The following is a 25,474-nucleotide window of genomic DNA, read 5'->3' as shown; positions in this document are numbered from 1 at the left end:
TACTCTCATAATAAATGATAATAATGTTCAAATATATGTTGGCTTTCTCAAGGCCAACAAAGAAGACTAAAAGAAAAACCATTCAATTTAGTATGTAATAAAACGAATATTAGTAATTTATTTCATAAATTTAACTATAGTAATTTTCCCAATTAATTATTAATGTCACACACACCTACCTAGTGCCTTTTGACTTAAAAGATGAGAGTGGTAAATGTTACAGACATATTATCATGGAACTGTTCAGTCTATTATTGATTTTTATTTCCTCTTCACTTTTATCCAAGGAGACAAAACTATTTGCACTGTATTTACAGTGGGACAATATTCATACAATACTATAACCTAGAAATAATTTAAAGGCGTGACTTGCAAGCCACAGCAGCACGAATTATGTGCGCAGCAACAACTGACTCAAATATTATGTTAATTAACAGTGAGCGGTGGTTTCAGACACTACTCTTATAAGACTCTTATTCTGAAAGAATGTAAGATTTTCCGTTTGTTAACCTAGATGGAATAACGAATAAACGAGCCATTTTTCCATTTCTCGTTATTTAATTCATGTTCACTTGAATCCTCTTGAGTTTTTCGTTTTCTGTTTTTTAATTTGAAACGGATTTGGAATGGACGGAAGATACCCTGATTATACCCTGATTCGAAGCCCCCCCCATGCCGCAAATTCACGTCTGTTGTGAAGTTAATTTCAGGCGCGAATGAAGCGAATTACTCGCGCGAATGAAGCGAATGATCTCAAAATGGTCAAGCAGCAAACTAGCGTTTGGTGTGAACACAGCATAAGAAATAAAGTGTTGTTAGAAAAAGTGGTGTTAAAAGTTTCATATTATACTGAATTTATAGGTAATGCTAAAGGCAATAATAATTCCATTTAGAGACACTTAAACAATCTGACTAATAAACCAAATAAACAGGGGATCAATAAATGGAAAGAACATAAATAAATAATTACACCGTTATGGCTAATGAATTAAATTAATATTTGTAGTGAAGTGACATTCAGCCAAGTATGGTGACCCATACTCAGAATTTGTGCTCTGCATTTAACCCATCCGAAATGCACACACACAGAGCAGTGAACACACACACACACTGTGAGCACACACCCAGAGCAGTGGGCAGCCATTTATGCTGCGGCGCCCGGGGAGCAGTTGGGGGTTCGATGCCTTGCTCAAGGGCACCTAAGTCGTGGTATTGAAGGTGGAGAGAGAGCTGTTCATGCACTACCCCCACCCACAATTCCGTCTGGCCCGAGACTCAAACTCACAACCCTTCAATTGGGAGTCCGACGCTCTAACCATTAGGCCAGATCAGGTTATTCCACTGAAACTGCAAACTGCTGTTTTATTGAAAATGTGAAGAAATCACTGTATAGGGGTGATGTGGTGGGAGCTGTTTTCCTTGACCTTAAAAAGGTATTTGATACAATCAACCGTAGTTTACTTTTAACTGAAATGTCATATTTAAATTTTTTATACTAAGGCAGTACAGTGGTTTGCATCTTATCTTCAGGCTAGAGTACAGTGTGTTAAAGTTAACCAGGAAGAATCTTCACTCTTGAACATCAAAATGGGCATACCACAGGGCTCCGTACTTGGTCCTTTGTTGTTCAGTCTTTTTATTAATGACCTACCATTACACCGTTCAGGCGCCAGCTCCCAGCTCTATGCAGATGATGCAGTTCTTTATGCACCCGCTAAGTCACCAGAGTTGGCTGCTGATGTTCTCTCTGCATGTATGGCTGATGTCGGACAGTGGCTCAATCAAAATCAGTTGGTGCTAAATTTTACAAAGACAGTCTCTATGTGTTTTTCTATTAAGAAACTTGATCTAAATAAAAGATTTAAAATTAACTTGCAAAATGAAAAAATTAAATCTGTAACAGAATTCACATACCTTGGATTGGTTATAGATCCTCAACTTAATTTTACTAAACATATCAAGAAAATCTCTAAAACAATACAAAGAAATCTCAACTGTTTTAAATTAATCAGACACTATATACCAAATCAGGCAGCCTTACTGTACATGCATGCTATGGTGTTTTCACATATTTCATACTGCATGACAGTTTGGGGGCAAGCAGCTCCATCTGCAACAAAACACATTGGTTCACTTTACAATCGAGCAATAAAAATTATGGATAAAAAGCCAATCCGCTATCATCACTGTTACATACTGGAGAAATATAAAATATTAAGCTTTGAAAGCTTTAGTAATTTATGTTTCCTAAAATTAATCTTCAAGTTTATTAATAATTTAGCACCTGAGCCTCTTAGTAAATTTATTGAAATACAGAACACCCAAAGAGTTACTAGAACTAGTTCAAATCATAACTCTACAATACCATACTGTAGGACAAGCTTTTCACAGACTGCCTTTTCTGTTAAGAGCTGTAGGCTATGGAATGCATTACCATCTGATATTAAGGCCATATCTTCAAAAAGACTTCAAAAAGTTCTTCCAGGATTAAGCTGTGGCTAAAGACAAATCAAAATTGTATACATTTTTAATTGTTGTTATAATTGTGTATGATTATGTATGTATGTATGTATGTATGTATGTGTATGTGTATATATCTGTATATCTATATATACATAGTTTTTTAGTATTTCTTGTTTTTATGTATGTATTTGTTTTATAATGTTCTTAGAAATGCCCAACCAGGGACAGGAGTTGAAAATTAGCACTAGCTATAAACTCTATATGCTGCACATCAGTTACAGGCTTTGTATTGTAACTATGTTTGCTTCTATGGTGCCTGTTAAATAAACTTTAAATAAATACATATTTTCCATGGTCATATCTATTAATTTATTTGCAACACTGCTTTTATTTTGCGTGTCAGTCTAGTTTGAGCTTGCTATACCATTTTTCCTTTGCGCTTCACTTTTCTGCACTTCTCTCTTTGTGGCACTGTTTTGACGTGGTCTCTGGGTTCCTGACTTAAAAAAAGATATGCACTAAAACAGATGTGTATAGTGTAGAAGGCCTATAGCTTAATTTTGCGCCAATTTTTTCAGTTGTTTATGTTGCCCCCCCCCAAACATGACATCCTGGTAACCCCTCTGTTTGAACTCCCGAACTGACTCAAATGATTCGCGAACCCGCTACGAACTCCCAAACTGATTCAAATGATTCGCGAACCCGCTACTAACTCCCAAACTGATTCAAATGATTCGCGAACCCGCTACGAACTCCCAAACTGACTCAGATGATTCGAACTCCCGAACTAATTCAAATGATTTGTGATCCCCAAACTGACTCAAATGATTCGTGATCCCGTATCATACTCTAAAACTGACTCAAATGATTCGCGATCCCGCTCCGCCCCGAACTCCCGAACTGAATCAAATGATTCGCGATCCCCAAACTGACTCAAATAATTCGCGAACCCGCTACGAACTGCCAAACTGATTCAAATGATTCGCGAATCCGCTACAAACTCCCGAACTGACTCAAATGATTCGCGAACCCGCTATGAACTCCCGAACTGACTCAGATGATTCGAACTCCCGAACTGATTCAAATAATTTGCGATCCCCAAACTGACTCAAATGATTCGTGATCCCGTATCATACTCCAAAACTGACTCAAATGATTCGCGATCCCGCTCCGAACTCCCGAACCGACTCAAATGATTCGTGATCCCGTATCGAACTCTCGAACTGACTCAAATGATTCGCGAACCCGCAACGAACTCCCGAACTGACTCAAATGATTCGCGAACCCGCTCCGAACTCCCGAACTGATTCAAATGATTTGCGATTCCCAAACTGACTCAAATGATTCGCGAACCTGCTTTAAACTCCCAAACTGATTCAAATGATTCGCAAACCCACTACGAACTCTCGAACTGACTCAAATGATTCGCTAACCCGCTACGAACTCCCGAACTGATTCCAATGATTTGTGATCCCCAAACTGACTCAAATGATTCGCGAACCAACTTTAAACTCCCGAAATGACTCAAATGATTCGTGATCCTGTATCGAACTCCCGAACTGACTCAAATGATTCGCGTATTTTGATTACAGAAGTTACATTTGTAATGGTGTATTTTCATTTAGATGTGGTATTATTATTTGTGAATAAATTAATTAAGATTATTAAGTAATAAATTAATTTTAAGACAGCATGGAATAGATAGTCTAATATGCTGTTATAACAGCATATTATATAATCTATTCAATGCTATCTTGGAATTTTCTTTTTTTTTTTATCCATTTCATAATTTGTTTATTCAGGCTGAGCTTAGACCAAGAGCAGAGAAAGACACTCACTCCAGCTCAACTTTAAATTACTTTTAAGCGCCCCAAGTCATTCTTTTTTTTCTGTCAATCCACCCTCAGAAGAAGACAAAATACCTGACAGTACAGAGAGTGTTTAAGTTGAGTGTTTAAATCAACACTACACAAAGATGGCGCAGACAGACTGTTGTCGAGTTTCCGCGCCGATTGCTGTGGGCCGGGTTTAGTCAAAGTCCAGGGCCGTTTTTTTATTCCCAGTCCGTCCCTGGTTCCTGGTTATGACGCAATCGTTAGCCTATTTTTTTACAAAAACTGCTTCTACGGGAACATAACATAAGATACAAGATAATGGAGCCTTTTAATTTAATTCAATTCAATTCAAGTTTATTTGTATAGCGCTTTTTACAATACAAATCGTTACAAAGCAACTGTACAGAAAATTATGTTTCTACAATATTTAGTAGTAGTTTGTGCACATTTGACAGGATTTTAGAAAAAATAAAAATAATAGTAATAATACAAGACGTAGTCAGCTAGATGATGAACTATCAATATTATTAATTAAGTTATTATATGATGCAGTCACACATGTAGCAATATTCGTTAGTTCTGTTTGTTGATTCAGGGTCAGCATCATCTGAGGTCCTCTGAGGGTCAGCATCATCTCTTCTCAGGTGTTCTGGATCCAGACTGGAGCTTGTGTAAATCCTAGTTACCAAGGGATGTAAATCCCGTGGCGAAACATAGAAACAAAATAGAGACATCATTAGCATAGCTGCTGATCCAACAAAGTAAAATTAGTTTAACCCAAGCTAATGAATAAAAATGCAACTTTGAACAGATGCAACTACACTCACAATTTAAAAGATACATTATTCGAATGCTTGGCGAAAGAGATGTTTTTAATCTAGATTTAAACAGAGAGAGTGTGTCTGAACCCCGAACATTATCAGGAAGGCTATTCCAGAGTTTGGGAGCCAAATGTGAAAAAGCTCTACCTCCTTTAGTGGACTTTGCTATCCTTGGAACTACCAAAAGTCCAGCGTTTTGTGACCTTAGGGTGCGTGATGGGTTGTAACGTGGTAGAAGGCTAGTTAGGTATGCAGGAGCTAAACCATTTAGGGCCTTATAGGTAAGTAATGATAATTTGTAACTGATACGGAACTTAATAGGTAGCCAGTGCAGAGACTGTAAAATTGGTGTAATATGATCATATTTTCTTGACCTCGTAAGGACTCTAGCTGCTGCATTTTGGACTACCTGTAGCTTGTTTATTGAAGAAGCAGGACAACCACCTAGAAGTGCATTACAATAGTCCAGTCTAGAGGTCATGAATGCATGAACTAACTTTTCTGCATTAGAAACAGACAACATGTTTCGTAGCTTGGCAATGTTTCTAAGGTGGAAGAATGCAGTTTTTGTAACATTGGAAATATGATTTTCAAAAGACAAATTGCTGTCTAATATAACACCCAGATTTCTGACTGTAGAGGAAGTAACAGTACATCCGTCTAGTTGCAGATTGTAATCTACAAGATTCTGTGTAGTGTTTTTTGGTCCAATAATTAATATCTCTGTCTTATCCGAATTTAATTGGAGAAAATTATTTGTCATCCAATCTTTTACATTTTTAACACACTCTGTTAGCTTAGATAATTGGTAAGTTTCATCTGGTCTCGTTGAGATATATAGCTGAGTATCATCAGCATACCAGTGGAAGCTAATTCCGTATTTTCTAATAATATTAACAAGGGGCAACATGTATATTGAAAATAGAAGGGGACCTAGGACGGATCCTTGTGGCACTCCATATTTTACTGATGATAAATGAGATGACACCCCATTTAAATAAACAAAATGGTAGCGATCGGACAGGTAGGATCTAAACCATCTTAGAGCCTGCCCTTGAATACCTGTATAGTTTTGTAATCGATCTATGAGTATGTCATGATCTATGGTGTCGAACGCAGCACTGAGATCAAGTAAGACTAGAAATGAGATGCAGCCTTGATCTGACGCAAGGAACAGGTCATTTGTAATTTTAACAAGTGCAGTTTCTGTGCTATGGTGGGGCCTGAAACCTGAATGAAATTCTTCACACAGATCATTTTTGTGCAGGAAGGTGCTCAATTGAGCAGACACAACTTTTTCTAAAATTTTAGACATAAATGGAAGATTTGAAATAGGCCTATAATTTGCCAGTACACTAGGATCTAGTTTTGGTTTCTTAATAAGAGGCTTGATAACCGCCAGCTTGAATGGTTTTGGGACGTGACCTAAAGATAACAACGAGTTTATGATATTGAGAAGCGGTTCTTCGGCTACAGGTAACAGCTCTTTCAGTAATTTAGTGGGTACAGGATCTAATAAACATGTTGCTGGTTTAGATACAGTGATAAGTTTATTTAGCTCTTCCTGTCCTATGGTTGTAAAGCACTGCAGTTTATCTTTGGGTGCGATGGATGAAACTGAAGTGTTAGACGCTGTAGAATCTACATTCGCTATTGTATTTCTAATGTTATCTATTTTATCAGTGAAAAAATTCATAAAGTCATTACTATTTAACGTTGGTGGAATATTTGAATCAGGTGGCGTCTGGTAATTTGTTAAATTAGCCAGTGTGCTAAATAAAAACCTTGGATTGTTTTGGTTATTTTCTATGAGTTTGTGTATATGCTCTGCCCTAGCAGTTTTTAGAGCCTGTCTATAGCTGGACATACTGTTTTTCCATGCAATTCTAAAAACTTCTAAGTTACTTTTTCTCCATTTGCGTTCAAGACTACGAGTTACTTTCTTGAGAGAGTGAGTATTACTGTTATACCATGGTACAGTACGTTTTTCTCTAACCTTTTTAAATTTGATCGGGGCAACAGCTTCTAATGTATTAGAGAAAATAGTGCCCATGTTGTCAGTCATTTCATCTAATTCATGTGTATTTTTGGGTACAAATAGCAGTTGAGATAGATCAGGCAGGTTATTTAGTGAATCTTTCTTTGGTGGCTGGAACAATAGTTCTGCTCAGATGGTATCGCTGCGACATATAGTTAATATCAGTTATACGCAGCATGCACGATACAAGGAAATGGTCTGTAATATTATCACTTTGAGGTAGAATATCTATAGCAGTAAGATTGATTCCATGCGATCTAATTAAATCTAGTGTATGATTAAAACGATGAGTGAGCCCGGTGACATTTTGCTTGACTCCAAAAGAGTTTATTAGTTCAGTAAACACAAGTCCTAATGTATCATGTGCATTATCAACGTGAATATTAAAATCTCCCATGATTAGATCCTTATCAACTGTAACTAGATGTCACGGTAGGAAATCCATTGTTTCCTCCGTGTCATGTTTTGTGTTTGTATTTGTACTCACGTAGTCTCCATGTGCTCGTTTGGTTGATTGTTGTCACCTGGGTGTTGATTGTCTCGCTCCAGCTGATCCTCATCTCCACTCAGCTACTTATACTCACTCATCTCTCTGTCTGTTGTCAGATCCTCATTCACGTTACAGCCTCACAAGTTGGATTACCGTCTCCCGTGTTCGTGTTCTGGATTGTGTTCGTGTTGTCGTCTTCGTGTGAGTGTTCCGGTCTGTTTCTGGGTTCATCCATTGACCGTCTTCACATTCACCACCGACTTCACCATCCAGCACTTCTCACGCCACCGTAGACCTTCTATCACCATTGCCTACATTCTGGACTCAGTCTTCATCGTACTCATTGCTGTGTTTTACTACCATCTTCAATAAACCATTTCTGATTGCCTGCATTTGCTTCTTCCTCTTTTACGAGCCGTCACAGTAGGATCTGACCATCATGGAAGCAGCAGGCGATCGCTCCCCATCTCATCTGGAGGAATTTCTGCAGAGAGCCGTTGGTCGTACGGATCGCCAAGACAAGGCGATAGATGAGATGGGTCGAGCTTTCCAAGCAATGGTGACGAAGGTGTCCGAGCTCGCTCTCCAGGCTCAACAACAACAACAACCGCCACCCGCTGCGCCTCCCACGCCACCCACACCGCCGATCGTCTCCGGGGGGATTTCCCAGTCCGAACCACGCCTCCCCATTCCAGAGAAATATGCGGGTGAGCCAAAGTTTTGTCGATCATTTCTGTCACATTGTTCTCTGCACTTCGCCCTGCAGCCCCGCACGTTTACCACCGAGGAGATGAAGGTGGCATTCGTCTTGTCACTACTGACGGGGAGGGCTGCCCTCTGGGGGACGGCGGTGTGGGAGAACCAAGACAGCTGCTGTGCCTCGTTCCACGCCCTTTCGGAGGAGATGAGACGGGTCTTCGACCGCTCCGTCGCCGGGAGGGAGGCGGCTAGACTTCTCACGGACCTACGTCAGGAAGACAGGTCCGTATCTGACTATTCTATCGAGTTCCGCACCCTGGCGGCGGAGTGTAAGTGGAACGAAGAGGCGCAGTGGGATCACTTCCTGCATGGGTTGGCTGACCGCATCCAACAGGAGATCCGCGCCGTTGAACTCCCCACTTCTCTCAATGGTCTGATTGACCTCGCCATCAGAGTAGACAACCGACTCGACCAAGCCGACAGACGGAGGGGGAGAGCAGTTCTCGCGACCAGACCGGAGGCTCAGCGTCAGCGCTCAGAGGTTGTGGTCAGCCCACCTGGAGATCTTGAACCCATGCAGGTGGGGCGAGCTCGGCTCTCCTGGGAGGAGAGGATCAGGCGGAGATCCCTGGGACTGTGTTTATACTGTGGCAGCCAAGAACATCACATCCAGCGCTGTCCGGTAAAAGACCAAGCCCGATAGTAAAACTGAGGCTACTATCGGGTGGGATCTCTGCTAGGAAGACCTCATCTACATCGACACTCCTTCCGGTGAGTCTACGGTGCTCCACCCACGCACTCGATCATCACGCTTTGTTGGATTCTGGGGCCGAGGGTAGTTTCATGGACTTCAAGTTTGCTAGTAAGCTCAACATTCCTCTCACCTTCCTCAAACACCCCATTGCACATTTTGCACTCAACGGACACAGACTGCCAGTCATCACACAGACCACTCTACCTGTTTCTCTCATCACATCTGGTAACCATACGGAGGAGATTTCATTTTTCATCACGGACTCACCTCTATCTCCCATTGTTCTCGGTCACACCTGGCTCCATAAACACAACCCCAGGATCGATTGGCGTCTCGGATCTGTGGTTAGCTGGAGCGAGGAGTGTCTTTTGTCTGCTGGTGTTAATGTTTCGGAGTCTGTGTTTCAGGGGGAAGCAGTGGATTTGGCTAACGTGCCCGCGGAGTACCACGACCTGAAGGAGGTGTTCAGTAAGTCTCGGGCTGATTCTCTTCCTCCTCATCGTCCCTATGACTGTGCGATAGAGTTATTGCCAGGTACTTCTCCGCCTAAGGGCAAGTTATATTCTTTGTCTATTCCAGAGACGGCGGCCATGGAGAAATATATATCCAGTTCACTAGCAATGGGGTTCATCCGCCCTTCTTCTTCTCCAGCGGGGGCGGGGTTCTTTTTTGTGGGAAAGAAGGACGGATCCTTGTGACCTTGCATTGACTACCGAGGGTTGAACAACATAACGGTAAAGAATACCTATCCTTTGCCGCTTATGTCTTCAGCTTTTGAGAGGTTGCAGGGAGCGTCCGTTTTCACTAAATTGGACTTACGTAATGCTTATCATTTGGTCCGCATCAGGGAGGGGGATGAGTGGAAGACTGCCTTTAACACCCCTAGAGGCCATTTTGAGTACTGCGTCATGCCTTTCAGGCTAACGAACTCGCCGGCAGTCTTCCAAGCACTCGTTAATGACGTGTTGCGAGACATGGTCGATCTGTTCATATATGTTTACCTGGATGACATATTGATTTTTTCTTCGTCTCTCCAGGAACACGTGCAACACGTACGACGAGTGCTTCTGCGGTTACTAGAGAATGGATTGTTTGTCAAGGCGGAGAAATGCATTTTTCATGCACAGTCTGTTTCTTTTCTAGGACACATCATTTCGACTGAGGGTGTTCGCATGGATCCTGAGACGGTTAAGGCTGTGGCAGATTGGCCATCCCCAGAGTCTCGCAAGGCCCTGCAGAGATTTTTGGGGTTCGCCAATTTTTACCGGCGTTTCATTCGCAATTTCAGCCAACTAGCCGCGCCTCTGACCGCTTTGACCTCCCCTAGATTGATGTTCAGGTGGTCAGACGCAGCCGAGGCTGCGTTTGCCAAACTGAAGAGCTGCTTTGTTTCAGCTCCCATTCTCGTCACCCCTGATCGCTCACGTCAATTCATAGTGGAGGTCGACGCGTCAGAGGTGGGGGTAGGAGCAGTGTTGTCCCAGCGCGCATCCTCAGACGGAAAGGTGCATCCTTGCGCGTATTATTCTCACCATTTATCTCCTGCGGAGGTTAATTATGACATTGGCAATCGAGAGTTGTTGGCAGTCAAACTTGCACTGGAAGAATGGCGTCACTGGCTTGAAGGGTCGGGTGTACCTTTCATTGTATGGACGGACCATAAGAATCTCGAATACATTAGAACCGCCAAAAGACTTAACTCCAGGCAGGCTCGGTGGGCATTGATTTTCGGTCGTTTCGATTTTACACTTTCTTACCGGCCGGGTTACAAAAACATCAAACCCGATGCTTTATCCCGTCTTTTTGAGCGTTCCGATCGTACTGCTACTCCCGAGCCCATTTTACCGGGGACCATCATTATCTCTGCGCTCAGATGGGAGGTCGAATCGAAGGTTTTGACTGCCTTAGAAGGGGTAACGCCCCCGGCTCGTTGCCCACCGAACCGATTGTTTGTGCCGGAGGGGTTACGGTCAGACGTTCTCCAGTGGGGTCATTGTTCCAGTGTTGCTTGTCACCCAGGGGTTAGTAGAACTAGGTTTCTAGTCAAGCAACGATTTTGGTGGCCTGGTATGGCTCGTGACGTCCACGACTTCGTCTTGGCTTGTTCGGTTTGCGCTATTGGGAAGACTTCCAATCGACCTCCAGAGGGGTTACTCTTACCGCTGTCTGTCCCTTCGAGACCCTGGTCCCACATCTCGCTAGATTTCATTACCGCCCTCCCGCCCTCTAAGGGCAATACGGTGATTTTAACCGTAGTGGACCGGTTCTCGAAGGCGACTCATTTCATTCCCTTGCCCAAATTACCATCAGCCAAGGAAACAGCGGTAGCTGTCATTGACCACGTCTTCCGTATACATGGCCTTCCGACAGACGTGGTTTCTGACAGGGGTCCCCAATTTGTGTCCAGATTTTGGCGAGAATTCTGTAAATTGTTAGGAGCGACTGTTAGTCTTTCTTCCGGGTTCCATCCCCAGAGCAATGGTCAAACCGAGCGAGCCAATCAGGATGTCGAAAGGGTTTTGCGAAGTTTGGCTTCCAAGAATCCTTCGTCCTGGTGTCAGCAACTCTCAATTGTGGAGTACGCACACAATTCTTTGCCAGTGTCATCTACGGGCATGTCTCCATTTAAGTGTAGTTTAGGGTACCAACCACCTAATTTTGTCAGTACGGAATCCGAGGTTTCGGTCCCCTCCGCACACGCACTAGTCCAGAGGTGTCACCGCACCTGGACCAGAGCTCGCAGAGCTCTGCTCCAGGCTAGGTCGCGCACCAAGGCTAAGGCCGATCGCCACCGGTCGAAGCCTCCCCGTTACGTCGTCGGTCAAAGAGTGTGGCTTTCTACCCAGAATATTCAGATGCGTTCCGTTTCGAACAAGCTTGCTCCCAAATTTATTGGCCCGTTTTCTGTTACCAAAATTATTAATCCGGTAACAGTGCGTTTTAGCCTTCCTCCGGCGTACAGGAGGGTTCATCCCGTGTTCCATGTGTCCAAAATTAAACCAGTGATTTTTTTCCCGTCTTAACCCGCCTGCCCCGGTTCCCCCCCCGCCTCGTATCGTTAATGGGGAAACCACGTATTCGGTTAATCGTATTCTGGACTCTAGACGGAGGGGACGCAGATTTCAGTACTTGGTGGATTGGGAAGGTTTGATGATTACAATCTACAGGTAAGGCAGGCTGGGAACGTCAGGTGACGTCCTAGGGGAGGGGGTACTGTCACGGTAGGAAATCCATTGTTTCCTCCGTGTCATGTTTTGTGTTTGTATTTGTACTCACGTAGTCTCCATGTGCTCGTTTGGTTGATTGTTGTCACCTGGGTGTTGATTGTCTCGCTCCAGCTGATCCTCATCTCCACTCAGCTACTTATACTCACTCATCTCTCTGTCTGTTGTCAGATCCTCATTCATGTTACAGCCTCACAAGTTGGATTACCGTCTCCCGTGTTCGTGTTCTGGATTGTGTTCGTGTTGTCGTCTTCGTGTGAGTGTTCCGGTCTGTTTCTGGGTTCATCCATTGACCGTCTTCACATTCACCACCGACTTCACCATCCAGCACTTCTCACGCCACCGTAGACCTTCTATCACCATTGCCTACATTCTGGACTCAGTCTTCATCGTACTCATTGCTGTGTTTTACTACCATCTTCAATAAACCATTTCTGATTGCCTGCATTTGCTTCCTCCTCTTTTACGAGCCGTCACACTAGAAGGTCGGAGAGGAAATCTGCTAATTCTTTTAGGAATTCTGTATACGGCCCTGGTGGTCTATACACAGTAGCCAGAGCAAGAGATACATTAGATTTATTTTGCATGTCTGACAGAGTAACATTTAGCAGAAGTATTTCAAAAGAGTTAAACCTGTATCCTGTTTTCTGGGTAACATTGAGAATATCACTATATATTGTTGCAACACCTCCTCCACGACCAGTCTGACGAGGCTCATGCTTATAACAGTAGTTTGGTGGAGTAGACTCATTTAGACCAAAATAATCATTTGGTTTTAGCCAGGTTTCAGTCAAGCAGAGTAAATCAAAACTATTATCTGTGATAATTTCATTTACAATAACTGCTTTTGTTGTGAGTGATCTAATATTTATGAGCCCAAACTTTAAAAATTGTTTTTGTTCATTTACTTTACATTTTTCTGGTTTAATTACTATAAGATTTTTTCTAGATCCTACATTATATTTATATTTTGACCTCACTATTCAGGGAACAGAGACAGTCTTAATCGTTTTTACAGCGCAAGTACTTTTATCATTTAAGTGGGTGGAACAAAACTCATCATAATGGTTATTTGAGAATTGTCTTACTAGTCACATGGAGCGAAGTGTCCTGGAGATGTTGTCAGAGAGAAGCTCCGCTCCGACTCTGCTGGGGTGTAATCCATCAGCGCGAAACAGCCTAGGACGCTCCCAGAAAAGATTCCAGTTATTAACAAATAGCAGTTTCTGTTCTTTACACCATGACAACAACCATTCATTTAAAGCAAAAAGTCTACTGAACCTTTCGTGTCCTCGTCGATACGTGGGCAGTGGTCCTGACACGACGATCGTCGCCGCGAGCGTCGTGCTGCGAACCGTCTCGATCAGGCTCCTGAAGTCTCTCTTCAGCGTCTCCGTCTGCCGCAGCGTGGTGTCGTTAACCCCGGCGTGAAGCACGACCGCTCTGGGGCTCTCGTCGTCCTTCAGGATCGCGGGTATCTGCACAGAAACATCGAGAACACAAGCACCAGGCAAACAATGAGTGTGCACTTTACCTTCGGCTAACGTAGCACTTACGTGTCGGACGATGGAGTCTCCGATGATCACAGCATCGTGTCCTGTCTCGCGGAGTGGAGCGAAGCGGTTCTGGATGGAGATCTCGAAGGCAGGAGGGGGAGAAGTCGTCGCCCGGGACCCAGCTCGTGTCCTCCGCTGTGGATGCACCCAGAGTCCGTGGTGTCCCGGCGTCGCAGTGAAGGACATCTGGGAAGATCGCGTCCTGGGTGCACCGGGTCTGCGCAGAGAAACACACGGAGTAGACGTGGTGGGACTGTTAACAGCACGCTGTATACTTACCCCGGACTTGTGAGCGTCAGCCCGGGATGATTCCAGCACGGCTCTCCGCTCTCTCAGCTGGGCCTTCCTCTCCTCCAGGTCGCGAATCTGCTTCCCCACGGCCTCGAGCTCGAGCTGCACAGAGTACAGCAGTGGTAATGTGTGAGAATAGAGTATTAGCAATGGAAGCGCAGTTAGCACCAACCACACTTGCTGATGCTAACCGGCTAAAAGCTAATAGAAGACGCGGGAGATCAAAATAAAACTAGTGATAGCGAGGCGCTCTGATTGTTTTTGTTGTAGAATACAATAGAGGATATATTCACACGTTATATAAACGGAAACGATGATGTATAAAATGTATTTTTAAGTTAAAAATAGTCAATGAAAAGAATATAGTGATGGAGCTCAAACGCAGTACAGCCACCAAAAACAAACAGGAAGTGACGTCTCACTTCCTGTGATTAATGTGATGATATGTTACGTGTGGATCCATACATTTTCGTGTTTCTTTAGAAATAATTAATAGACAAATGGAGTCTTTTAATGCCTCAGATGTAAAGTTATTCACTGTCAAAGTGATGCCAAAATGAATGGGAGTCAATGGAATGCTAACAGCAGGTGGGGGTCCGCTAGCCAATGGCGGCGCCCAGGGGTGCTTCAAAAAAATATGAAACCCTGCCCCTCTGTTCTAATTGACTTAATTTTTCTCCGTTGAATCCAGTGGGGTCCCTGTGTATATTTATTTTACTGTCTATGGTCAGAACGGCCGTCTTCACTGTCTTCGTTCATTTTCATTATGAATTGTAAAAAAGTATGATAATGTAAAAGCGACTAGAAGCAGATGAGGCTCTGCCATTTTTCTTTATTTTACTTTATTTACCTCAGTGTTTACTATACGGCTGTGCGCGGGAAGAATGCGCACGAGACCGCTATGCAATTATGACCATTTATTAAAAACACATATATACACAGTTAACCAAATAAAAGTTTATTTTCATATTTGCATGACAGTTACAGCAGGGCTTCAATTCTGTCAAGTAATAGCAGCAATAGTCAATTAAAGTACTCAATGTTTTTTATTATTTTTTTATTGTATAGACTACATATTTTAAATGTGATTGTAAATAAAAATTAAAATATGAATGTATAATATTTATGTTATATCCTAATCTGCGCGACCCCATTATTGACTTCTTTGATGACGTTTGCAGGGCGTTCCAAATGAGCGGTTATTGCCAGTGAAGTCCCCTTCAACTGATATACCTTGCTCAGGGAGTAGGGAGCAGTGAACACTGCGTAGGGACCCTGTCGAATGGAACGCACCTAATGAGTGAGCGATTTCAGACACAGCACTAGTAGTCTAGATGGAAATAGGGGTCCACGCGCACCCCCGGCTTTTTTTATGCCACCTGATTTTTTAAAATCCTTAAAGTGTCTATTTTCATAATCTGCCAGGTGCCAAGCTGAAATAATGTCCCAAAGGGTTCTTTTTTAACCCTTTGCTGCACCCGACAGGAACCCGAAAAATCTAAAAGTGAAATAGAAAGTGGCATAACATTAGAAGTAAACAACATACAGAGACAAATGAACACATTTTCCCATACAATTCTGACCCCAGGAATTTAATGAAATGGTTATTTTTGACATTTGACAACATATTGACCTTTTTTCTGGACAAAAATAGCAAAAAATGGCCAAAGATGTGTAGAGGATCAACTATTTTTTCGTTTTCTCAAGCGCATAGGGTGATTTTTTTCCACAACATATTATTTCTTTATCATTCAAGTGTCTATTATAAGATTAAATTGGGTACCAAGCTGAAATAATGTCCAAAATGCTTAATTTTTAACCCTTTGCACCAAACCCGAAAAATCTAAATATGATTTAAAGTGGCATAACTTTTGATGTAAACAACTCACGGAGACAAATGGACACATTTTTCAATACAATTCTGACCCCAGAAATTGTTATTTGTCATGTTTTATAACATCTTGACCATCTGTGGTCAAAAAGAGCAAAAAAAGTTCAATTGACAGTGTTTTTATTATACTTAAAAGCCTGAAATAGGGTTTATTTGAACCTTTTACTTCACCTATCCTGAACCTGAAGATATTTAAAATAGTTTTACTTTTGAAGTTAACAAAACAAAGCAAATTAGCTTAAATAAATAAAATAAATAAATAAATAAATAAAAAAATACAAAAAAATCCAAAAAGGTCCAAAAAGTTGGCTGAGCATAAACTGCAAGTTTTTGATTTTTGGGGCTTTGCAGCTGGTGGCCGTCGGTTCATACCTGCAGATCACCATCTCCCACTGCTCTCTCTTTTGGAAAAATTTCAGTATCTATTTGAAACTATAATTAAGATATACCTTTGTAGTCATAACTTAAAGTGATTTTTCAACAGTTTTTACTATAATCACAGGCTTTCGGAAATCGAATCTGTACTCTTGACTAGCAGTGATGGTAGCTTAGTTGGTAGCTACTAGCTAAAGTGTTTTTTTTTTTTTCAGGCTCAATACTTCATACATACTTAACAAGGGGAAAATTAAACATTGTAACACAGCTGAAGTGCCTCCAAAGAGGATTCGTTCCCTAACACGTATTTTACGTCTCAACTCAACAGTATGGTAATTTTACAACACTGAACACATGCCGGTGGGGAGGGCAAGCGAGAAGCTATCATATCTACACAGTATATGAGATATGAGACTCTGTAAAGACGTCAGTTCACCAGACCACATGAGGGATATTTGTGAACAGGTTCCATTTAAATTAGAGGATTTCTCTTTGGATACAATTGGCTATCACCAATACTGCTATAAAAGCTTTACAGGGGAAATACACTCACCTAAAGGATTATTAGGAACACGATATTAATACTGTGTTTGACCCCCTTTCACTTTCAGAACTGCCTTAATTATACGTGGCATTGATTCAACAAGGTGCTGAAAGCATTCTTTAGAGATGTTGGCCCATATTGATAGGATCGCATCTTACATGTGATGGAGATTTGTGGGATGCACATCCAGGGCACGGAGCTCCTGTTCCACCACATCCCAAAGATGCTCTATTGGGTTGAGATCTGGTGACTGTGGGGGCTATTTTAGTTCAGTGAACTCATTGTCATGTTCAAGAAACCAGTCTGAAATGATTCGAGCTTCATGACATGGTGCATTATGCTGCAGGAAGTAGCCATCAGAAGATGGGTACATGGTGGTCATAAAGGGATGGACATGGTCAGAAACAATGCTCAGGTAGGCCGTGGCATTTAAATGATGCCCAATTAGCACTAAGGGGCCTAAAGTGTGCCAAGAAAACACCCCCCACACCATTACACCACCACCAGCATACTGCACAGTGGTAACAAGGCATGATGGATCTGATGAATGTCTCAACAGAAATCATCAGAGACTCATCAGACCAGGCAACATTTTTCCAGTCTTCATCTGTCCAATTTTGGTGAGCTCGTGCAAATTGTAGCCTCTTGCTATTTGTAGTGGAGATGAGTGGTACCCGGTGGGGTCTTCTGCTGTTGTAGCCCATCCGTCTCAAGGTTGTGCGTGTTGTGGCTTCACAAATGCTTTGCTGCATACCTCGGTTGTAACGAGTGGTTATTTCAGTCAAAGTTGCTCTTCTATCAGCTTGAATCAGTCGACCCATTCTCCTCTGACCTCTAGCATCAACAAGGCATTTTCCTCCACAGGACTGACATGCTGAGCTGTATATGAGGTTCAGCTTAATACACTCATGTTGTTGCATCTTGGAGAAAGTGAGTTCATGAGAGATGTCTTTGTCTCCCTGTAACTGTCTTGCCAATTTCTCACTGCGGTATTCAGGATTAGGAAAACCTTGATTTTCCAATGTCTTCATGTACAAGTTGCACATGGATCTTAGCTGGACAACCTCTTTGCATTCAATCACATTCCTAAGAATGTAATCCTTTAGCACACAATATGACTTGTGATGTGCTGCTATCTTCTGAGCCTGCAGGCTGTCAGTGTTGTCTGCTGCCTTTCCTACTCTCTCACTTCCACGCTCATGGGTTTGATACTCTGTGTTGAAGTTGTTTCTGCATGATGGATGATACTTAGCTTCCATTGCAAATAGGTCCTCGTCCTGCACCTTGCGATAAAGAGCCTCTTTCTTTAATTCCTGTGCCCTAGGTTCAATAACTTTCCAGCCTGGTTCCTTGTGTTTCCAAACCTGAAACTTTGTAAGCTCTTCAGTCTTGCCCTTGAACTTGGATTTTGCTTTGTGAAAGAAAATGCACGGATTGGGAAACAAGAAGGAACACCTTCTTGGAGCTCCTTTAGATTGAACTGACCGTGATTTGACATGGAGCAGAGAGTCCCTTTTCAATGATAATGATTCACCAGATATAGAAGCCATTGACACTTGTAATTGATTTATTTTCCCTGTATAGCTTTTATAACAATATTGGTGATAGCCAATTGTATCCAAAGACAAGTCCTCTAATATCAATGGAATCTGTTCACAAATATCCCTCATGTGTTCTGGTGAACTGATGTCTTCACAGAGTCTCGTATCTCATGTCCCCCACCCAACTAAGCTACCATCACTGCTAGTCAAGAGTACAGATTCGATTTCCGAAAGCCTGTGATTATAGTAAAAACTGTTGAAAAATCACTTTAAGTTATGACTACAAAGGTATATCTTAATTATAGTTTCAAATACTTACTGAAGTTTTTCCAAAAGAGAGAGCAGTGGGAGATGGTGATCTGCAGATATGAACCGACGGCCACCAGCTGCAAAGCCCCAAAATTAAAAAAAACTTGCAGTTTATGCTCAGCCAACTTTTTGGACCTTTTTGGATTTTTTTGTAGTTATTTATTTATTTATTTATTTTATTTATTTAAGCTAATTTGCTTTGTTTTGTTAACTTCAAAAGTAAAACTATTTTAAATCTCTTCAGGTTCAGGATAGGTGAAGTAAAAGGTTAAAATAAACCCTATTTCAGGCTTTTAAGTATAATAAAAACACTGTCAATTGAACTTTTTTTGCTCTTTTTGACCACAGATGGTCAAGATGTTATAAAACATGACAAATAACAATTTCTGGGGTCAGAATTGTATTGAAAAATGTGTCCATTTGTCTCCGTGAGTTGTTTACATCAAAAGTTATGCCACTTTAAATCATATTTAGATTTTTCGGGTTTGGTGCAAAGGGTTAAAAATTAAGCATTTTGGGATTATTTCAGCTTGGTACCCAATTTAATCTTATAATAGACACTTGAATGATAAAGAAATAATATGTTGTGGAAAAAAAATCACCCTATGCGCTTGAGAAAACGAAAAAATAGTTGATCCTCTACACATCTTTGGCCATTTTTTTGCTATTTTTGTCCAGAAATAAGGTCAATATGTTGTCAAATGTCAAAAATAACCATTTCATTAAATTCCTGGGGTCAGAATTGTATGGGAAAATGTGTTCATTTGTCTCTGTATGTTGTTTACTTCTAATGTTATGCCACTTTCTATTTCACTTTTCGATTTTTCGGGTTCCTGTCGGGTGCAGCAAAGGGTTTTTACGGGTGGTGTGTGAATGTGGGCACATATTCTGGGTAATCACTGGCAGTGTGAAAGTGACCAATCTAGCGACCCGGGAACAATTGGAAACGAACGGGAAAAACTCCACTTCAGACAAACTCCACATCCACTGATTGCGTAACCAACAACGAACTCCCCCAGAAAGTTCACTTTGGTCAGCTGTTTCGAACTGATGAAACTAACTTCGTTCCGGCCTGATCGAAATGACGTCATATCAGTTCGTTTTTCGATTTTGTTTGATGTATATCGAGGTCTTAAATGAGCATGCAGTCTAGCTAGTGTTCAAGCGCTCATAACTCATCTTATAATCAATGAAACTGTCCATACACGATATGATAAATTAATCTCTTAGTTGCTTATGATGATGGAATTCGCGAGTTTCAGTCAGAACAAAACTCTGGGGTTTCAGCGATGACTAATCTGAACATCTCTGATTGGCTACTGCCTTCCTAAATGCAACAGAATCTTGTTTATGTTTAAAAACGCGTAAAAATTAAATATGATGTAACATGACTAGGTCAAAATTGAATACATCAATCGAAACTTCATTTTAAGTACTATTATAGTTGTATTGAAAAACCAGGAGAAACTCCAAGAAAAAAAAAAAAAAAAAAAAAAAAAAAAAAAAAATATATATATATATATATATATATATATATATAAATTTGTGTGTGTGTGTGTGTTTTAGGGGTCCCTTGATGATTATGGGATATCTGAGACCACCCCCCCAATTCATACACTGGATAAAAAAGAATATTATGCAGATTTTTATTAAATATATATTAAATGGTATTTGGTTATTTGTTAATAGTAATTAATTACACATGCAGTTATTTAGTTGCAGTTACACTTCCTGACCAGCAGGAGTCGCCAGTGTGCGAAGTCTCGAGCGCTTCTAACCAGTGAATCATTTTGTGAAGCAATTTGGTTCAGTTGATTTAAAGCTTTAAAATTATGGTTCTTCCAGTAGTAGTGTTTATGAAGCTCGCTATATTGCAAAAATCCTATTATAATCGCATTGTGAGTGTGCATGTAAACATAATCAATGTTTTTACCCTTTAAACGGGCTGGATTTATTTCACCATGATCCACATGGTGGCGCTCCAGCACAAATCACATGAATACACTTTATAACACACTCTGAAACAAATCTTTGTAATTAAATACAGTCAGTTGGCATTTGTTCACCGGCTAGGTTTCAGATGAAAATGTTTTATCAAAATAAAATATTACTGATATGACGATTTTATCTGTATGTGAAGTTAATTCAGAGATATAACTACCAGTAAATATGAAGTTAATAATGTGTTTTGAAAAAAAGTTAAGCCACTGAATATAAAGCGGGTCAGTCCAAACTCTAACTGGGGAGGGGGGCGTTGATAAAGCCAATAAACAAACAAAACAAAATTATATTTATTGTCTCTCATATGTTCGTTTGTTAAAGCATCAATTGTTTATGAAGGTCTTCTTCATAGCTGACAGAGTAGGTTTATCAGTGAGCTGCATCAGTGGGCGGACCCTGCGTCTGTGCGCCAGTGGTCTCGTCCATCACAGTTCAGCTGGAGATATAAAGACTGAGCTCCTGCAGAGAGACTCGGACACAAACACACACACACTCTCTCTCTCTCTCAGTGTCAGAAACACACTCTCTCTCTGTGAGACGCACTCTTTCTCTCTCTCTCTGTCACACACACACAGCAGCGCTGGAGATGGAGCACACCGAGCTCGTGAAGCCTGAGTCTCTGGAGGATCTGATCCAGACTCTTCACAAGATCTTTGAAAGCGACAGAGTCAATGTGGAGGAGGTGCAGAGCATCATGGAGTCCTATGAAAGTAAACCTCACGAGTGGATGAAATATGCCAAATTTGACCAGTACAGGTAATTATATGATTATTATTATTCTCAGAATAATTGTGTGTAGACAGTTATTTTGCCATAGTTCATGCATTTAAGTCTTATAATCCCAAGGGTTGTTTTTTTTTTTACTTATTTAGTTTTTCAGATAACTGAGAAATGCAAATTAAATTATCATTAGGAAAATTTTAATTTAATGTTGCAGTCTTTCCAGTCTAACACAAACAAACGCAAACTTAAGGTGAACTGGGCTTAAATGAGTTGACTTTTACTCCAAACATAACTCAAATCGTTTTCTCCTTTATATCAGAGAAAAGAGCATTAATGTTTCTCGTTCCACTTCAACCAAAAGTCCAGTTCCCTCTTGTTTTTGTCTGGATGCGATGCTGGAGTTTTTCCTCCGTTGATGTTTTGTCTGTGGGCGGGGCCTCGTCTGAGAGGGCGGGGTCGAGGCGGGCCAATCAGAGCTCGGCTCCCGGCGCACACCCGCTCAATCCTTCAGCTGCTTTCTGGGACTTTCTCTCGATCTCTCTCTGGTCAATGAAACGAACATGAATATTAATGACCACAGTGACGTCAGCAGGACGCGTTGCATTGACCAGCAACAACAACAACAATGACAGTAGCTGTCGTAACGAATGATTATTAGCATCCAGGAAGGATGAATGATTAAAGAAAAAGTATTTTCATTGAACTAAAGTCATTTTACTGTGTGCTTCCAGATACACCAGGAATCTCGTTAATGAGGGAAATGGAAAGTTCAACCTGATGATCTTGTGCTGGGGTGAAGGACACGGCAGGTACCTGATGTTAAATGAGTTCGGTGTGACCTGCAGAATCCTGAAATCATGTGTGGATCAATAACTGAACACACGTCAATCAATCAGAGATATTAACAGACTGATAAAGACCTGATAGATAGTAGAGTCCAATGTCTTGTGATTAGGGAAGTCATAAATACAGATAATATTCCCAAAGCCTTTCATAAATGCACTGATAAAATAATGCTCATAAAGCATAAGTGATTATTCCCTGAGGAATATGAAGAAAATAGCGTGTTAGGATGACCGAGCTGTTAATATTTGTTCATGTTCACCTAATTCAGCTTAAAATCTTCAGCTCATCTGCGGCCTTGCATGTTAATTTTTTTTTTTTAAATCTTGTCTAGATGAATCTCGTATAAGAGTCAAAGACAGAAACAATTTCAAAGCACTGAAAGTTTAATACAGCTTTGCTTTTTTTACCTTTGCATTAGAATGTGTCCTTTACACACACACACACACACACACACACACACACACACATGGAGAAGAACATGAATAACACACAACTTTAAAATATACATGTTTGAAAAGAAGTAGGAAGAAGCAAAGGCTTATGTCTATCACACATTTTTCTCCATGATTTACAGAAAACACTAAAATGTAATTCAGTGTAATAATAATAGTTTATAAACCGAAAAACATGAAAAAGATAAGTGCAATTTTTTATTTCTGACATTTTGTCTCAGAATAGTGATATAAACTCACAATTGTAAGAGAATAATAGTTTGTGAGGGGAAAAGTCATAATTATGAGATAAAAATTCACTATTACTTGATTTTTTTTATTTATTTTTATATTCCATACCAGAATCATTCATTAATGATAATATTTCAAAATGAACACATTAAAGACTGTTTAAGGGTCAGAGTTCAGCCCTAAAATACTAACTTAATGTCATTTAAAAACCGAATAAGTATGTGTCATTTTCACATATATATCTGTCATGCTGAATGAGGATGGACATTATTTCAGCCATATTTTGACTATTTATTTTCACAGATGTTATTTGAAACATTAAAGTAGACATGCATTTAATATGATTTGAGTGTGTATGAACTGGTTTGGTCTTTGACCCGTAATAACCCGAAGACGCTGAGTGTGCTGTGTTTGGCTCGATTGCAGCAGTATTCACGATCACACGGACTCACACTGCTTCCTGAAGCTGCTCCAGGGTCAGCTGAAGGAGACGCTGTTCGACTGGCCCGACCGCAGACTGCAGGGAGGCATGACGCAGAAGTCCCAGCGGGTTCTGCTGGAGAACCAGTGCGCTTACATCAACGGTGAGAGGGTCAGCGGGACTCCTGAAGACCACTGAACATCAGTGTGTGCTGGGTCTCTGACCGGATTCACTCGCTGTGTTTCAGACTCCATCGGGCTTCATCGAGTGGAGAACGTGAGTCACACGGAGACCGCCGTCTCTCTGCACCTCTACAGTCCTCCCTTCCAGACGTGCCGGACCTTTGACCAGCGCACCGGTCACCACAACACCGTCAGGATGACCTTCTGGAGCCAGTTCGGCGAGAGGACGCCGTATGTAAGTCGATCTCTCGTTTCATCTTAATGCTGTGTCTTGATACTCATTATGAGACGCTGTGTAGAAGAACGCTGGATGGACACAACATGACACACAGAAGATCTCATGCGCTCAAAGCTGATCAGAAAATGTGCTTTAATTATGATGAGTAAACTATGACGTGATAACCAGCCGATCGCATCTCAAACTAAGTTTTTATAATCCTGAATGATTTAGATTAATTATGTTTCAGAGATAATCTGAGGAAACTTTTATTATTGATACTTTGCACCAGTTTGGTGGGAAGTGATGATATCGTTATCTTCAAACATGGAACCAAGAAGGTGTTGATCTGCAAATGTTTTACGTCATATTTGAATTTTCTTCGTACGTTAAATTTGTAACTTCAGAAGACACTTTTAGTGCACTTTTAAATAAACTTACAATCACTAAAACCATTAAAAAATGTCTTGACATGAAAATAAATGTTAACTGAAATATAATAAAGATATTTTATTTTAACTAAAGAATAATAACATTTTTCATTTTCATGTAGTTCACTTAAACTGAATACAAACTATACAGACGCTTAAAAATGAGAAGAACACAACAAAATAGATCAGAATATGAAGAGACTCAGTCAGCGTGTGGCTGATGATGCGTGAGCTGTGGTGAATGAATCCTGCTGGAGTTAATGTGTGTGGATCAGATGAGCTGTAAAGCTGTTATCAGTGCAGTTCTTCACTCGGTGTTCTCTCCAGCTCCTGCAGATGTGTGGAGGGTTTAATGTCTGCCAAACACACTCTTATCTCTCATTCAGAGCTTGCATAAGCTCACCTTGACCACAGCGCTGTCTGGACTGAAGGGTTTCGACATCAGCGCTGTGCTCAGATAAGATAAGATCGGAGCGCAGCTTTGAAGCGTGTCTTTATCTATTAATTGAGAGCTCGAGCTTTCATCTGATCACTTTTGTGTCGCTTTCTTTCAGGAATCCACCGTTTCACAGGAGAACAACTGAGAAGCACAAGAAGATTTCCACATTCAATCGATGTATAAAACTTGATCCAACTCTTTTTAAGATTGACAGCGGACAGCGGGAAGAGTTAATTCAAGCTGCTTAATCGTGTCCTAGTTTAGCGCTGGCAGACGCGGCTGAATTATTTGAGCCGTGTGTCAGTCTGCTCTTTGTTGTTGAGAGGAGCCCGTTCTCCCAGCATTCCTGTGTAATCACGCTTTTGTACTGTTACGGGATGAGAGCTGTGGCCTGAAGTGTGTAATTTATGAGAAGAATCTGTTTGTTCGCTCCAATGAAAGCGCTGTCCCCGTCAACAACATCCCGCTTCAGCAGAACTCCAGCAATGTGTTTGTGAATCTCCACACACTCGCGCTTTATTGCAGATGAGCGTTTCAATGGAAGAGTTTATTTTTATGAATCCTGCCGTCAGTAATCAATGTCTCGTGAATTAAATATGGTCTCTGTATTTGTAAACTGGAGCTTTTATTTAAAATGAATCTTTCCTTGAAATTCATTTTTGTCTTAATGTTAAAGTAAATAAAACCTTTCCCAAATGTT

General features: G+C 41.1%; 1 protein-coding gene across 1 annotated transcript; it reads left to right on the top strand.

Annotated features, from left to right (window-relative positions):
* The first annotated feature begins 21,289 nt into the window (after positions 1-21,289).
* On the top strand, positions 21,290-25,474 carry LOC113052685 (cysteine dioxygenase type 1-like). Its single transcript, XM_026217089.1, has 5 exons — positions 21,290-21,588; positions 22,287-22,364; positions 23,511-23,668; positions 23,753-23,922; positions 24,890-25,474. Exons 1-5 carry the CDS (start codon positions 21,419-21,421, stop codon positions 24,917-24,919), a joined length of 606 nt encoding a protein of 201 aa, XP_026072874.1. The 5' UTR covers positions 21,290-21,418; the 3' UTR covers positions 24,920-25,474.

This window comes from Carassius auratus, chromosome 33, assembly GCF_003368295.1.
Source record: "Carassius auratus strain Wakin chromosome 33, ASM336829v1, whole genome shotgun sequence".
In the NCBI taxonomy this organism is placed as follows: domain Eukaryota; kingdom Metazoa; phylum Chordata; class Actinopteri; order Cypriniformes; family Cyprinidae; genus Carassius; species Carassius auratus.
The sequence above is the reverse complement of the archived record's forward strand: the minus strand, read 5'-3'. Positions and strand labels throughout refer to the sequence as shown.

Bases quoted from the DNA above. Each gene is read 5' to 3' on its own strand.
- LOC113052685 (XM_026217089.1), top strand. From the start codon at position 21,419: ATGGAGCACACCGAGCTCGTGAAGCCTGAGTCTCTGGAGGATCTGATC. The intron at 23,669-23,752 runs GTGAGAGGGTCA...GCTGTGTTTCAG, and splicing joins CCAGTGCGCTTACATCAACG to ACTCCATCGGGCTTCATCGA. The intron at 23,923-24,889 runs GTAAGTCGATCT...GCTTTCTTTCAG, and splicing joins TCGGCGAGAGGACGCCGTAT to GAATCCACCGTTTCACAGGA.